Raw genomic sequence first — 17709 nt, 5'->3', positions numbered from 1 at the left:
TCAATCTTAGCACTTTGGGGGCACTGTGGAGGGTAACATTAATTCCTGTGAGCGCGTGGGAATGAGGAAACTCTTCCCCTCTCTAGGTCTAAGAGCCTAGAAAACTGTCATAGAGATTGAGTTTTGTGGATACCAGAATTTAAAAGATAAATAGAAACAAAAATTTATTTTGTGAGTATCAGCCGTGATGTAGAGTTTTCCTGGACATCAAGAGATTAAATCTGAAGTAAAGGAGCTGAGTGAGCTAACCTAATGTCTCTGGCCTACTGTAGAACCTTCTCTCTCTCAAGTTCCTTGTCAAATCAGGGTCTCATCTTCACTAGGTACATGGTGTCCAGCCCCATAAGCCATGATGCTGAAACAACAAGGACTACAGCAGAGAGGGAGGGCCCTTGCCATGCAGGCCTGATGGAGACACAGAGGCAGAGTGTGTGTGCAAAGGAGAGAGTGACTGAACCACTTGAAAGGCTGCCTTTCAAGTGCGGCGGCCAGCGGAGCGGAAGTGAATCACTGATGCAGGGCTCAGTGGTCTGAGGGGCACGCGGACCCACATACCACAGTGCAGAGGTAGGATACGCAGAGGTGGAAGGAGCAGAAGGCCTTCATGAGGGGCTAAAAGCAGACTCTAATGTCCCAGAGAAGATCCCAAGGCAGAGGGTGCTGAGATGGGTAAATTCTTCTAGAAATGTAGAAGGAAGATATGAAGCAGGTTTTATGTAACTCAGGCTTGTTTTACAAGTTTAGAAGCTTACTTAGACACAAATCTAGTACAGGACGTCAGATCTTCTTTAGATACGCAAAGTGAGTTCGTTAGTCTCCTCTTTTGTACCAGATCTTCAACCTGCTCTTGGGACATCAGATGAAGAAAACTTTATACACTACAGAAATGCCAAAGCCAGAGGAATGGGTGCCTTGTGAGCTCCAGCCAAGACAGAAAGGGCAATGTGGCCAGTAGTCAATGGTCCAGAGCAATTAGGGGTACATAAAATATAACCTGAGCGTCTGGCTGTGACCAGAGCATGTGGGGGCTTGGGGCTTGGTAGGAAGTGTGGGAGTCTTTTAAAAGACATGAAATTTTTCAGGACTTTTAAGCAGAATAATCTGATTTGATGTATGTATTTACTACTTTGTAGATAGGCTAATAGTCGTTTTCATGAGTTGGCAAAGTGTAGCTCTGCTGGCAGTCCTGATGTCACCAGATATTGCTGGATCCCAACAGTTGACACAGCCAACTCCTGTCCTCTGCTGCTACAAGCCCCTACCTTCTGGTGCCAGCTTGTGCCGGACACCGTGAGTGGACTACCGGGGGCTGGGCTTCATAGCTTTTCAGTGTTAATATCTCTGAGTGTTTATTGCTCTTTCTTTTGAATTGACAGCTTTGTCCACATTACTCAGATTAAATTAAGAAAAATCCCAAATATATTTGCAGAACATTTGGAGTCCACACTACAGGAGAAATCAGAAATAAATCACAAGCAGGTTTTACAGGAACACTAAAGTATATCTTTATTGTAACAGGCCCTGTGCTGCAGCAGTGGGGGAGAGGGGAAGGTAGTCAGTCCATAGGAGGGATCCTTCCTAGGCTAAAGTCTGAGAAGTGACTGGGGAGTGGTGCTTATAGATGAGCTGCAAGCCTGTTTCAGTGAAAGACAGGAATGAAAACTTGCTATGAGTGCTGGGTATGCAAATAAGAAGTGCTGGGTATGCAAATTAGAGTTCTGGGTATGCAAATAAGGAGCCCAGATCCCGCCCTTCCTGATTTTATGCACTCCAAAGTGCCCCATCTTGTCTTCAAAAATGCAACAGTGTCATCTGAAGGGGAAGAGTGGAAAGGAGCACCAAGCTCCCTGTCTGGCTGCATTCGTGTTGGAGTAGAAATCGAGGTTTGCTAGCCAGGAGGGACACTGACGCCAATTGTCCGAGTCCGTTGTGGGGGAGGAAAATGAGGGGGAGGGACAGACAGATGCTGGCCAAGCCATCCACACCTCCACCAATTCTAGCCAGCTCAGGAAAAATGAGAGAGTCAGGGGCTTCTCTGCCTCAACTTCACTTTGTCACCCCATGCACACTAGAATTTTAACCAGCGGATTCTAATATGGAGATAGATCAGGCCTAAATGGAAACAGTAACAGGGTCTTGGAGTCAGAATTGTTTATAATCTCAAGGTACGAGGCAGAGAAGGAGCAGCTGACACATTTGCCAAGTCCATACTGTAAAGACTGTCTAACCTCAATTTAAATTGGTTCTTTTGCTCTTGCTTTGTATTTGACACCTTCCAAACTAATTTGGAGAAGCAGTAGATATTAGCATGCAAATTCAGGCTTCTGTGTACTCAGAGTGCTTGAGGTGTTAATGAGCTGGACAGCTGGCTCCTGCCACCCAAAGTTGTTTCAAGAGTTTGCTAGCTTGCCCACTCAGCCACTGTTGATTTTTCTTGAATCCTTTCCAACTGGCTGAAATCACGGGTACTGCTTGCTTCTTTTGGAAATGGTCTGCCTGAATAAGTTCTATTCAGCATTGTCCATGTGTGAAAAATGTGAGGGACTGCCACATCTCTGGACATGCCAGCATATACTAAGGAAGCTGCATATCAAGGATGTTTATTTTCTCACTTTCAGGGAAGGCAAAGGTACTAACAGGTGATTGCGGTGTGAATGATTTATGCAGAGCATCTGTCTCCTCTGAAATCAAAGATGGGGAGCAAAGAGAACAGAAAACTGTGATGTGGGCCCTTAGGCTGGTTTCAATATTGAAACTTCTATCTGGTGAACTCTTTGAGTGATACTTGTTTTCTTCCTGGCCTATGACCCCAAAAAGCCACCAAATTTTGCTTTTGTTATCCAATAGATATCCTTTTATGATTTTGTGTTCACTTGGTAATCATAATCTTTAATGTAATATAAAGAAAAGTTCTAAAAATTAAACCTCAATAAGGAGGAAAACACTTGGGGATCCGAACCCACTGCCTGTGATTTGCCCGAGCGGATGGCTGCACCCCGATCCTGCTGCCTGGCTTCTGTCTCGTGACCCCTGGAGCATGGCCCACTCCCTCTGGGCAGACACATTAACAGACCTGATCATGTATTTTCTAGGTTTCCTCTACGCTCAGAACAACGCCAAGCGCAGCATTAAAGAGCGCCTCATGAAGCTCTTGCCCTGCTCAGCTGCCAAAACGTCGTCTCCTGCTATCCAAAGCAAGTTCAGTTTTCTTTTTGCCCCCGAACTGTTTGTTTTATTTGTTCAGGTCTGCATGCGTTACATTTCTCTGGGTCTAAAGGAATCAATATATCACATAGTCCAAAGTCAACTCTATTGATGTACTTTTGTTTACCCGGAGTACATTGGCGCAGTTTCGAAGCGTTTCCTGCTTGGCAGACTGCCACCACAGAGTCAGTGACAAAAGTCTGTGCTTCAGAACATGAGGACATTTCTGTTTGATCTGAGGAATGAGGACTAGGCCCATGCAACTCTTGGGGTTCCCGTTGCCTGACATGGTAGCAGAGCAGCTGGATTCATTAAACAGTATTATCTTATATGCTTTGGGGGCTTTGTTTTGTTTTGTCTTTTAAATGGACATATCCAAATTGTACATATTTATTGGGTACCAGATTATGTCTTCACACATGATACATTGTGTAATATTCAAATTAGTGTAAACATATCCATCTTTTCAGACATTTATCATGTATTTGTGGTGAAAATATTCAAATAGTCTAGCTTTTGGGGAATGCATAATACATTATCATTATCCACAGCTACTCTACTGAACAGTAGGACACAAGACCTCATTTTTCCTAACTGTAACTTCGTAGCTGTTGATAAATCTTTCACATCCTTCCCTCCGCCTTCCTCTCCCCAGACCCTGGTAACCACAAGTTCTACTCTCAATTCCTGCGAGAGCAACACTTTTGGATTTCACATTTGAATGAGCTCGTGTAGGACCTGTCTTTCGGTGCCCACTCATGGCAGTTAACCAAAGGACCCCCAGTTCCATCCATGTTGCCCCAAATGACAGAATTTCATTATTTTTATGGTTTAATACTGTTCCATTGTGCATATCATGTTTTCTTAATCCATTCATCCAATGAGAGACACCTAAGTTGATGCCACACCTTGGCTCTTGGGAGAAATCCTGCAATAAATATGGGAGTACAGAGGTCTCTTCAGCAGATTGATATTGTTTCCTTTGCATGTGTAGCTAGAAGTGAGATTTCTGAGTCATATGGTAAGTTTAGTTTTATTTTTACTCTTTGAGGACCATCCATACTGGCTGTACTCTGTAAGTTTCTTGACCCCTATGCACATAGTATGTAATTTAGGAACTCCCAAGCTTCACAAATGTCACCAGGTTAGAAAAACTATTTGAATGGGGAAAACATTTAAAGAAACGGGACACGTCTTCCTTTCTCACTCTCTCCCCACATCAGTCACCATTGTACCCCACTTTTCAAAAATTAATATATTGTGAAACAGGAAAATTGCCTTCACCATGGGGAATGGGTGCATATTCTGTACGTATCACGTCTCCATCCTTTCCACTTCTGCTTCACCTCCCCTCCCTCCCATCTCCCAGCATTCCCAGATCCCCTTCCCATCTCCACATGGTCTGTGCCCATTTCCTTTCATTTTGCCCTTAAATTATTTTTTTAAATTCTTTTATTGATACATTTTAGGTATACAATATGTTTACATTTATCATTGGGTCTTTGTACCTGTACATGATGTATCTTGGTTCTTATTTTTTCCCCTTTACCTGTGTGTCCTTTCACCCCCTCCATCCTTCCCTATTTGCATAGACGTCGTTTCCATTTTTTTCTTTTCTCACAATTTTTCCTTTCCCTTCTTTCCTTTCCCCTTACCCTCCCACCACTCCTACACCTTTGGACCTTTTAATATTTCAAATTATTGCCTTTAAATCATTTATACTTTGAGTTCCTAATATAAGAGAAACCATGCAATTCTTAACATTCTGTGTCAAATTTATTTCACTTAGCATTATGGTCTCAAGGTGCATCCATTTTCCTACAAATGACTCAGTCTATTCTTTATGGCTGAGTAGCTCCATTGTGTATAAATGCCACATTTTCTTTATCCATTCATCTGTTGATGGACACATAGGCCACTTCCAAGGTTTAGTTAGCTACTTGGATTTTCCAAGAAAAACAAAACAAACAGAAGCAAATATACAAATACAGATACACATACACATAATCACAAATATGGCTCACAGGACTAAGGGAGTGGGGAAGGGATAGGCTGGAAAAAGTAAGGCAGGATTTGAGCTCCTAATCTTCAGTCAAAATTTCTGCCTCTAAGGAAGGAAGCCTTAGTTTTTGCTTCAGGCCTTCAACTGATTAGATGAAGCCCACCCTATTATCCAGGGAAATCTACTCTTTACGCAGTGGAAGCTGATTGCAGACATTGCCACATCTATAACATTCTTTCACAACAACACTTAAATTCATGTTTGGTTAAATACTTGGATGCTCTAGCCCAGCCCAATGGTGGTGAACTTATGCCATGTGTGCCACAGCCGGTTCTAAAAATTTCACCATCCCTGTTTGGACACATAGAAGAAAATTTCACCTAGCTGGTTGGACACATAGAAGAACTATCACATTTTCCATCTTCTATTTCCCTCCAATTATGTGACATTTTTAAGGAGTAGAAAATAGAGAACATAAGGGCCAGGGATGTAGCTCAGTGGCGCCATGCCTGGCTGGCAAGTGCAAGGTCCTGAGTTTGATCCCCATTACCGGAATGAATAGAGAAAGAAAGAGGAAGAGAGAGAGAGAGAGAGAGAGAGAGAGAGAGAGAGAGAGAGAGAAAATAGAGAACATTTAAAAAGAAACCTTTAGGTGATTTTATACAGATAGTACATAGAATTTATAATGTATATTTACAAGTATTCTAGATATAAAATTCTTTCATACATTTTTTTCCAACCATCAAACTACTCTTAGACAGAGAAGGTAATTTCTGTGCTAGTGAGGAACTAGAACATTAAAAAGCTAGAGGCAGGGCTGGGGATTTAGCTCAGTGGTTCCACTGCCTGCCTCGCAAGTGCAAGATCCTGAGTTCGATCCCTAGTACCAAAAAAAAAAAAAAAAGCTAGAGGCAAAATCTACATGTGGGACTAAAAACTGTATATCCAAACACTTTTTTATATTCTACTACACCATTTTTCAGGAACCCATGGGTTCAATTAGTGATTAAAAAATGTGAATGACCTAAAATTTTACTAGACTCCACAACACAAATGGAGAAAATGCACGTTGAACCACAAACAATCCAATATCATGAAAGGTATAGAACAGAAGAGCAATTTATTTCAATGCCACTGACCCATGATAATATATCCTATTAACAAGATTCATTTAATTCACTAGTTCATTCAGTAAGTATTTATTATATGTTTGTTTCTGCCCCTTGTACTGAGAGATAGATTAGAAAATATAACAGATATACAAATAAAAAATAAGATAAAAAAATTATTAGAACTATATTATATTCTGTAGGTGGAGGCGGCAGGACAAAATGATTTTTATTGGTAATAACCCATATACAAAAATTAAAATTATAGCTGAGATTTGCCCCTTTGATTTTTGTCTCTCAGGGGGCACACACACACACACACACACACACACACACATACACACTCCATTTCACAAACAAAACAGGACAATTATGGGCAACCTGGAAGCCCATGATCTAGACAAATGCCAAGGCCTTAGTCCTACATAATACAAAATCTGCAAGTTGTTATTGCCACCATTTGTCAGTGACTGTTGGTTATTAGAGTCATTGCTTTTCTCTCTTCAAGTTGGAATCAAAATTGCCAATTTACCAGACATTTACTGAAAACAGTCATTTGTACAATGCAGACAAGTAGAACGCAACTTTCAAATGGATGTCTGCATGCACTTTAGAGAAACAAAACTGTCCCCTTTGTTAACACTCTTTCTGTACCAGTGTTCAGCAAAGCTATCCCCTAAATATTCACACAGGGATGCAAATCAATTTTAACTAAGTGTGAGAAAAAAAGGATGTTTCTTGAAATTAAAATAAATAATGTAATAAAAACATGATCACAATGAATACAAAATTTATATTTTTATAACAATGAAAACTAGTTGATATTGGACCCTCACTAGACTTGGCCTATGATTTATGGACCCCGTAAGGCTACAGATATAAAACTGTCTTCATTGGTAACCACATTCCCCAGTAACCAGCTATCATATGAAATCCTCAGTGCATATAAATATCTTACTGAGAAGGAAAACACATTAATTCTATTACTACACTAACAAGGTGGTCTTGTTTGCTCCCTATCCATGTACTGGCCCCTAAGCAACTGGTCCCGGGACTGAAAAGACACTATGAGGACACAAGGGAGAGTTGGTAAAAGGAGGTGATGCCGGACTGGCAGAAGGGTCAGGGCTACCTGGTAGAAGAGCGTATCCACTCCAAGCCTGCCGCTGGGCTGTGAAGAACCCCAGGGTGAATCCTGCCTTGACCTGGGTGGTTCAAGTCATGAATGGCATGTCAGGGGATGAGCAGTTTTCTCCACCACATCCCGCAAAGCTGCTAAAGCTAGGGAACTGAAAGTTCCTTTTTCAGTGGGCCCATACTCCTTTTAAATTCCATTGTCTTTTTTCCAGGAAGAGTATAAGAAAGGGCTCTTAATTCTTCATGGCAAGGATGTGAAGTTTATCTATAATAGGCAAATAGCAAAAGAAAAAATATTTCCTGCAGAACAGTTCAAGCTCTTGCTGAGCTGTAAAGCACTTAAGATTCCCAGAATCAGAGAAATATAGAATGAAAGGAGCATATGAAGACACTTAGCTTTGCTTCCCCTCTGGAGCACAGAATCACTGGCCATTACCAAAGAGTAGTTCTCCCGGAAGCCACCCATCGTGTTGTTAACAGGTTTAAGGTATATTTCATTCTAAGCCAAAGTCACCCTGCCTTTTGATTTACAACACCATTGGTGCTCCCCCATCCCTGAGCGTAGTGAGGGATGAATCTGATCCTTCTTCTAGAGTACAGCCCTCCTCTTCCTCTTTCTCCTCCTGCTCTTCCTCTTCTTCCTTCTCCTCTTCCTCTTCTTTTTCCTCTTCTTCCTCCTCCTCCCCTTGTGGAGTTGAGATGGTTAATGACAAATATCATGTTTATAAAAATCACATTCATAATACTCAATTTGAAAAGTGCAAAAAGAAGATAAAGCACACGTGCATGTAACACATCATAGCACACTCATAATTCCACTATATTCTCCTACCTTGTGGTACACAAGATACACAGATAATTTTGCGTGGATGCATGTGCAATAATGACTCATATCTATGCCAATTTTTATTCTTTATTATTAGAGTGCATGCTTTCATAAATACTAACATTATTATCCCTTTTAAAATGTAATTTTAATGATAAGTAGAATATTACATTGTACATTAGATCTAGTGTATTATATTTAACTCCTGGATTGGAGGTATTTATATATTTTCCCTTTTTCTCCACCTAATATAAATACCACTGGTATAAATATCTAAATATGTGTATTTATATACTCCTTTTAGATAATTGCCTACCATATTTCAAATTAATAAATGAAATAATTATATTATGTGAACATATGGTTACCAATATATATATAAGAAAAATCTTTTTTGAATTAGCTTATCAAATGTTTTCACATACCATACATATTGCCACGTCTTTTTTTCTTTTTTGCATAGGCAATATTCTCAGTACTTGCAAATTAGATATGTTTTGTAGTTATTTGTTAAATTCAGGCCTAACATATTATTTATACTACTTTTGTCTCAAGTTAAAGCATTAAAAGAAGTAGCCTGTGGTAAAGATTTTCTGCATGAAGGATCAGAGATATTTTCAAATGTTCAAAAATTAAATGTATTGTTCCTCTTTAATAGAAAGCAAAAATTATATAACCCCCCAACTGCTTGTGTCAAGCCATGTGTCATGACTTTGATATTTGACAAGACTGTCAGATAATTATCAAAAAGTCCAACAGCCTTGGAAAGGTATTGAGGAGCAACATGCATGGCTTTTGGTCAAGGAGCTAAAGATCCATGCAGGGTCAAAGGCTCCTTCAGTTGATCACCTGACTGGTAGCTGAACAGTAACATAATAGACAGGATCTAGTGAGAAATAATGCAGGTTTGGGAATGTCTTCCCCCTGACACTAATAACTCCCTAACAAGAGTGGGAAATAGGATTGGGATAGAGGTTGGCAACACCTGGACCACGAGTTAAGGATGGCCTTGCTTGACTTGCCCATCCCACTGTCCGCAAGCAGGCAATTACCCACTGCACTTTGAACACCCATCCCAGAATGCTGATCAGACCCCGCCATGTCTAGTAGCCTAATCATCCTGTCTTAGCAACAGGCCCCTGACCTTCCTGTACCACAGTTCATAGGCATCCACAGCTGGCCAGTGGCTGGAGTTAGAATCTTCTTCCTCTTCTTGATCCCTTGCCTGTCATCTTATTGGTCTCAAAATTCTGGTCAGTTTTCTCTCTGAAATATCTTTGTAAATTACTTCTTCACATCCCTTGTGCTATGGCTTTGGCTCAGACCCTTGTATCTCTTCCAAGAACCATTAAAAGAGACAAAGGGAAGGATTACGTGGCAAGTAAATTTTTAAATTTCTTTTGTGTTTCTTACTAAAGAAAATGCCTGGAGTTACTACATAAGTTATCTTAGTTTCTTTAATTAATCTTTTACTCCAGGATTTGGTTTGTTTGTTTTGAGAGAACATGTGAAACAGTCTCAATACTAGATTCTGGCTTTCAAGTAGGGAATAAGTACACTATTGGTTCACTTCATGGAGCTCAGAGAAGAAACATGACAACAAAGATAATCTCAGAAAGTCCTGAGTATTGTGTAGGAAGTAAACCTGTGTAATGTAATTGAAAGTAGATATGCACAAGGGGACTACACTGACCAGGGCAGAGGAAACCTCATTGATGAGGGGAAATTTGAGTACCTAAATCAAGAGGAAGCGAGTGGCACCAGAGCCTGGAGAGGTTGTGGGCGGAAGGAGCACAACAGGCAAAGAGGTCATTGTAACCATCACATGGGCAAACATTAGGCCTGGCCTTCTGCCTCTGGGAAGGTAGACTTACGTTCCTATTTCCCAGCTGAGACAGCTGAGGCCTGGAAGGGTTGTACTGATTTGTACAGAATCTCCAAGCTGGGAAGTTGGAGGAATAAAGCCTTATATCCGAAGCTCCTAGTCCAGCAGTACAATAAACGTAATGAATTACGACAAGACAATCACTACAAGGCTGTGCACACCTGTAATCATAGCACTCTGGGAAGCCGAGGCAGGAGGATTGGGATTTTGAGCCTACCCCGGGCAACTTAACCACTTAGCAAGGCCCTATCTCAAAAATAAAAATTAAAAGTAGGGGTTGGAGATGTAGGTCAGTAACACAGAGGGAGGGGAGAGAAAAGGGAAGGGAAAGAAAAGGAAGCAAAGGGAGGGGATAAGAAGGGAAGAGAAGGAGAGAGAGGAGGGGAGAAAGAGAGACAGAGATCATACTCAGGATAGAAAATGTGAAGAGACATCTCAAGGAAGGAATGAAGGACAGCCACTTAGATTTGACACACAGATAAGCCCCGTGGATTAGTATAGGCCTAATTTTTTTTTTTTTTTCAGTACCGGGGGATTGAACTCCGGTCCTTGCGCTTTGGAGGCAGGCGGTGGAACCACTGAGCTACATCCCTGGCCCCAGAATGGGCCTATTTTATATTGGATGAATCTGAGGACAAAGGAAGGAAATTATAAGCTCAAAATCACAGGAAGAGAGCCGTAAGAGAGGGCATCCCAACAGCAACTCTGGCCCTTGGCAGGGAGATGCTGCCACTGCTGACTAATGAGGAGACCCAAAGAAGAAGGACCATGGCCTCTCTTTTCCTCCTCCCTGACCTGTTTGGTGTTGCCAAGCCTATGGGCTGGCCCCAATTAGAAGCCAGAAGGTCAAGGGTTGTAGATAATATTGTCCATAGTGTTTAGTTGGCTGGACCCAGAGGAACATTTAGAAGGGTGGAGATAGGTATCTTAGCCACTTTCCTTTTGAGTGGGACAAAATACCTGACACCTGCAACCTAAGAGGAGGAGAGGTTTATCTACCTCACAGTTTCACAAATCTTCATGGTCAGGAGCATGGAGGAAGGGCTTGGGTGGACAGAAGCTGTTCGCATCAGGGAGGCCGGGAAACAGAGCGCAAGAAAGGAGGAGCTGGGAAGGGAGATAGACCCTTCCGGGAAACCCCCGGGCACCAGCCTCCTGCACCAGACCTCACCGCCCGAGAGCCATGAGGGCTTTGGGGGCCGCTCTCAATCTAGGCCATGACAGTGGGCCAGCGGCAAAGGACGACGATGTTTCCTTTCTCTACATTGTGGAAGCTAAGAGTTCAGAGCGACAGAACCAGTCCCAATTCTCAGAATCAGTTGCTTTGGCTTCCCTTCTTATAATCCTCCTTCTTAGTCCCATGACATCCTTGAGGTGGACAACTGGATCATAAATGCTTATGAATGCTGCATAGATATTTCTAGGATTAAGGAGTTGAAGAATCTACTTCATGGATGCTTAGTATCCCGCAATTCTTGCTACTATATTCTACGTGAACACAATACTTTTTCTTTAAAAATAAATGCTGTCATGTGTGTACTGTATCTCCTCACTGAATAACTCTGAGCAATTCACTTTCTTCTAATAAATAAAGCATTTTTTGCTATTTATTCGAACGATATTGTGGTGACAAAGAGGTTACTTATAGATAACAGTCTGGAATAAATACAAAAGATAAATTATTAAACATTTGGTTTATAAGTGTTTATATTTATACACATTTTAATTTAAATTTGAATCATAATAATATTTCAGTGCCCTCATTCAACCAAAATAATTGATTCACTAAATTAAAGCTTCATTCCAGGGGTTTTTTTGTTGCTGATTTGAGCAGACACAGGCGAGTGAATGCAACAAGGTTACCATGAGACTAGACAACTTACAACCTTTAAGCCACCGTCAGCATATTACTTGGCATAATTTAAGGCATAATTTTCTACCTGTTCTTCACACTTCTGGTGTCAAATATAGCATTACATTTTGGTGTATTTTTTTCCTGGTAGCACATTGATTGTGGAAAATTTTGAGTGCCTCTTTTGGCAAAAAAAACAGCAGTTGGACTCGTTTTCAAAAAGTTCCTTGAACTGCCAATATGTAGCCAATTAAAAATGTAACAGTGACCTCCAGGAAATTAAAAACAAAGACGCTGCTTAACCTTCAAACAATTAATTGCTCTCATGCTAATTCTTTGGTGAATTTAGCTTAAAATCTCTGACCTGAGCATGTAGTTAGGAAAACCTTTGGAGGAACAGAGGCATAATCTGTGAAGTTTTGTAAACTTAATTTTTAGTTATTTCTCAATATAAAGCTAATATCTCTCAACTTCATTATCTTTATGAGGATTAAAAATATTGTGCTTATCTTCTCAGATGTTATTTTAATTTATGTAATGAACATCTACCACTTCTTCTATGCCTGGTATGGTTTGAAGTGCTTTGCACAGATAACTCATTATGTAAAAAAGATAATCATGTAAGGTAAACATTACTGTACCCATTTTACGGAAAGGGAAACTGAGGTGTGTGTGGTTAATTAAATTGCATGGGTTGCATCATCAGGAAGAGGAAGAAAATGGGCTGAGCCAACATTTGAGCTCCATTGTCCGTATCCTTCACAGTTCTTCAGTCATGTCCAGGGTTTTGGCCCATTTTGGGTAAAAAGCAAGACAAGGTGTTTTTCTACTTACCTGTTTACCCTGGGACACCCACCTGTGTCCCATGTCATCTGTGGATGGCGTGTCGGCTGCTTGAATGAAATGTTTCCTTTTGGGGGCCTCAGTCTCATCATCTGTGAAGGAACAACAAGAGGCCAGGCCCAAGTCTTCCTCCGTGCCTTGTAGCACAGGTGCCATGGTGAGGACATTTCTTCTTTCTGTCTCTGACAGACAGTGGGTGTTTTAAATTGCATATGATTTCCTCCTTCAAAGACAAATTCCTAACCATGACAGACATTAGAAACCTCACTTAACCCATATCTAATAACAACTGGCACTGTTATTTACTTGTTGACTACATGTTTTACTCTTTTGAGTATTTCTCCCTTCTTTTTGTATGGGCCTTTTACAGTGTTCAACATTATTTCTCCTGAATATGTCATTTCACCTTCATAAAAATCTTGTGAAAACATCTCCCAAGGATTGCAATCTCCATTTTCCAAACTAAAATAAGAGACAGAGGCCGGGGATTTAGCTCAGTGGTTTCGCCATCTGCTGCGCAAGCGCAAGGACCTGAGTTTGATCCCAGGTACCAAAAAAACAAAAGAGTAAAAGAAGAGACAGAGACAAAGACAGAGACAGAAAGAAGTTAACTGGCTTTGCCCAAGTCATACAGGTATTTAGTGACAAATGGAAAACATAGGCATTGTTTTTCCTGGTTCATCATATGTTTACTGGAAATATTTATTAAATCATGAATGGTCTTGGTATGGGAAAGCCAGGGGCAGGAGTTCTGGGATTGCTGCTTCCTGTAGATAGGTTTAGTGGATTTCAGTTCAACATGGCAGAGAATTCCATTTGAATGGAAAGAGTACTAGGCATAGGAGAACACAGAGATCTCTACATCTGAAGGCTGACATTGTACTGAAATACACAGACACATATATGGACAACACATACAAAGATATAGTAAAATTTTGTAAGAGGAAATAGTAGACTAGCATTGGTATTAAGAAGTTAAATGCCATAACTCTGGGACTAATTTATTTGGTTCAAATTCTATTTCTATGACTAGCTGGCTATAAAAACATTAAGCAAGTTTCTTGTGGTTCCTAGGATTTGATTTCCTCATAAGTAAGGTGAGAATGATGATGGTAAATATTCTACGTGTTTGCTCAAAGGACTAAGTGAGCATTAATACAATGTTTATGTAGGTGGGCAATAAATGTTGATGGTCTTACTGTTGTCCTACAGGCACCATAATGAGCACAACCGTTGCAGTCACTTACGTGAGACTATCACATGTCACAAGGAGGTAGTATTTCAGCAGGACCCCTTGGAAAAGGATCATTTCATTGGAGATAGAAAAAGAAGATCCTTGAAAGTATGAAAATTAAGAGAGTTAGGAGGGGTAACACACAAGGAAGAAAAGTAGTGAGAAAGGTGAACCAGGGCCAGGTTTGGAAAGAACTTGCAACCAACGTGTGTGAGTTAGCTTTCCATTACTGTGACAAAAATACATGAGGTAATCAACTTATAAAGAAGAAATGTTTATTTTTGGCTCATAGTTTCAGAGGTTTCAGTCTGGGTTATTTAACTCCATTGCTTTCAGACCAGTGAAGAAAAGCTGCTTACCTTATGGTGACCAGAAGGCAAAAAGAGAGATACAGGAAGGGGCTGGGATCCCATTCTTCCCCTCCAGGGGACACCCTCCGTGCCCCTGTTAGGAAGGTCCCCATTAGGAAGACCCAACTTGCTTCCAATGGGCTCCACATCCTGAAGTTTCCACCACCTCCCAATTATACCAAGCCTTTAGGACATGAAACTGAGGACATTTAGGATCCAAACCATAACACAACATAAAGCTACATTTACTGTGCAGGGGGACAGTGGGGCTTCAAATGAGGTTTGTAAATTGTAAATTGCAGAGTGTGCTCGCTTCAGCATCACATATAGTAAATTGCAGAGTGATTTTCTGTCTTGACTGGATGTTGAGATGAGGAGACTTGGCCAAGAGTAGAAGAAGCTGGACAAAAGTTCCAATTTAGAAGGGATGGTGGTGAACTGGAAACCAGAGGCAAGAAAGATTAATTAAGGATGAAGAGTAACACTTGAAAACAAGGCACAGATAGGATGTCAAAACTATAACAAAACCTACTGCTATATTGGTTTCTAAATCAAGGAAGCAACTGAAATTAGAGTGATAAGGTGACACAAAAACAAATTAGATAGTTAAATTTTGGCAGGAGAAAAAGAAAGAAAACAGGAAAATCAATTGGAAAACTGCTTACAATGTCTATGCAAGAAACAATCTCAAGAGCTAACTTTTATTGAGCACAGTACTACAGTAAGCTCTTGCAATTACTGTCAATAAGTAGCCAGCCCACGAGGAAGGTACAATTATAATCCTCTCTTAGAAGAGAAAAATAAACAATGAAATTCAGTCACTAACCTTAGGAACTCACAATTATTACACATCAAAGCAGTTATTTGATATTGAACAGTGAGATGACGAAGGTTTAAATATTAGGCCACAGTGTTGGGAAGGCAAGAGCAAATTTGAAATGCACCATGACTGTGTAATTGGTTTTGAGTGAAAGATAGAAAAAGAAACAAAGTTGAGTCAAAAGAATGACAATGATATTAATCGAATTAAGAAGTAAAAGAAAGAAGACATTAAAGTGAGTTAAAGAAAGAGAGTTTTGTTTTAATAGACATACTGGTTTGAAATGCCTGAAGAACACAAATGGCTCTTGAAACAAGCTTTTTGGTGGTGATTGTGTATTTTTGCACTTTCTTACTGGTTATTTTGGCAGGCGGATGTTGGTTTGATATTTTGGTTACCTGTGTGATTAAATGTTCACCTCCCACTTGATTTTCTTACTTTTTTTTTTTTTTTTTGGTATCAGGGATTGAACTCAGGACCTTGCACTTCTGAAGCAGGCGTGGAGCCACTGAGCTAAATCCCCAGCCCTTTCTTACCATTTTTGTTACTGTCAATTTAGGTAGAATGATGCTTACTTATAAAACACATGTGGGGAATTAGATATACAAGAAAATTATATTTTTTCTTTCAGTAACATTTTGATGCTTGGCTACCCACGTAGCTTCTTTTATTGATACTTTGATAGTTCATAACCCATATGACTAATAAAAATTATTCACACGTATTTTCCATTTGCATTGGTGTAAGAAGTAATTTGGGGGCTAACTGTGAATCCAGTCCATGCACTTGGCTTCTGCTGGTTTTCTTTAGTCAGTGAAATGGGAACCTTACACTTCAAGCAGACTCAATTTTCCACTCCACTAGGCCTATAAAATACAAAGCATGGCTATGCTATCTGCTTAGCCTGCAGGTTTAAAGTTTAGCCTTCTTATTTTCAAATCACCTTCTTGCCAAGGAATTTGGAGCAGCAAAAGCGACTGGCAGCTGATTTTTAGAAGCGCTGGTCCATCTTTGCTTGCAACATTTCATTAAAAAATTAAAAATAAAAACCAAAGACATGTTCTGGGGATGAACTTACACAGATAACCTTTTTAACCTCTTAACAAAACATTTTTATCTGAGGCCTTGGGGAGCAAAACAATTCTGTAGTATATCGCACTGTTCTCTGAATATGCTAGGAGGTAAACTTACTCTCCAGTGGGTATTCCTGGGGGTAATAAAATCATACTTAATTTACTTCAACTGCAGTGTAAAACTAATTTACTTCAATTGCAGTGTAAAACTAAAATTTTAGATGAGCAGATGTTAGAAGTATCATTGGCAAAATCATCGTATAATAGCAGAAATCAAGTATGTGGCTTCCTAAGAAGTAACATGTATTATTCAAAATCCTGTAATATATGATTCTATTTCATGTTCAGTGTTATTGTTCAAGCACAGTCATTATCACCATCTTACAGATGAGGACACTGAGGATTTGACGCTGAGGTTTGAAATAATTTTCTCCTTCCTAAGTTACAGAACTACTAAGCGAGAAAGCTGGAACTCAAGCCCAGGTTATTTAATCATTTGACAAAATCCTCACCAATACCTACTGTGAAGCAAGCATCATTCTGGGATTTATGGATGAACCTCTCTGTGAGCCACATGTGGATCTGACCCACCAGGCCCCTGGCGTCTAATGGAGGAGACGGGTCAGAGCCTGAGCAGTGCGTTCTCATGCCCTGTTGCTCCCTGGCATCCTTCACAGACAGCATTTTAAATGTTTTACACACATTGTCCCACTTCAATGCTATAATGACGTTATGCAATAGGTCCTATTACTACACCCTTTTAATTGACAAAGAAACTAAAGCACAGAGAGACTAAGCTCTTTTCCCAAGGTCACAGAGCCAGTTAAAGTTAAAAAGAGAAATGATTCAGTCCAACCCAAGTACTGTCCCAAGAGTCTCACTCCTGAAGACTCTAGAATAATGCCTCATTAGTAATTGCACAATTATTATCAATAAACATAGTTGCTTTCATCTAATGATGTATTGCTACCTGCCAGTAATCCAAATAGCCTCTCGAAACAACCCTGTGAAATTGATGCAAATATTAGCCCCAGTTTATGGATGTTTAAGTGGAGGCTTGAAGAGGTTAAATACATGATTTAGCCGGGATTGGGACAGACCCAGGAAATATGAAAATTTGTAGCAAGTGAATAATTTCAGCCCATTGTTTTAAGGGTGACACTATATATTATTACCAATAACACATTGCTGCAAATAATGAGAAAAACACAATTATGAATAAAGTTTTTGTGCCAAGCATGAATACCATGTCATTCAATGCCTTCTGTCACCCAAGCGTGTAATGTTAGATACTATTTTATCCCTGTTTCATGTCATTAATTATATGAAGGAATGAAGGCACATGGAATTTTGTTAGCTTATCCTCATCACACA

At 40.2% G+C, this 17709-nt stretch overlaps 1 protein-coding gene across 6 annotated transcripts in view; it reads left to right on the top strand.

Moving 5' to 3' along the window:
• Kcnip4 (potassium voltage-gated channel interacting protein 4) overlaps positions 1-17709 on the top strand; it is a 1104843-nt gene that overhangs the window by 975517 nt on the left and 111617 nt on the right. The window contains exon 2 of one of the 6 annotated variants that reach the window (XM_021260223.2): positions 3093-3194. The exons of the other annotated variants lie outside the window; for them this stretch is intronic. Within the exon in view, the coding sequence (XP_021115882.1) occupies positions 3093-3194 (102 nt within the window). The remainder of the gene's footprint in view (positions 1-3092; positions 3195-17709) is intronic. 6 annotated transcript variants of the gene reach the window in all.

Source organism: Heterocephalus glaber, unplaced genomic scaffold (assembly GCF_053883595.1).
Source record: "Heterocephalus glaber isolate CG9 unplaced genomic scaffold, H.glaber_assembly_v1.0 deba00001509, whole genome shotgun sequence".
Classification (NCBI taxonomy): Eukaryota; Metazoa; Chordata; class Mammalia; order Rodentia; family Bathyergidae; genus Heterocephalus; species Heterocephalus glaber.
Note: the sequence above shows the minus strand (reverse complement) of the source record. Positions and strands in the feature narration are given on the sequence as shown.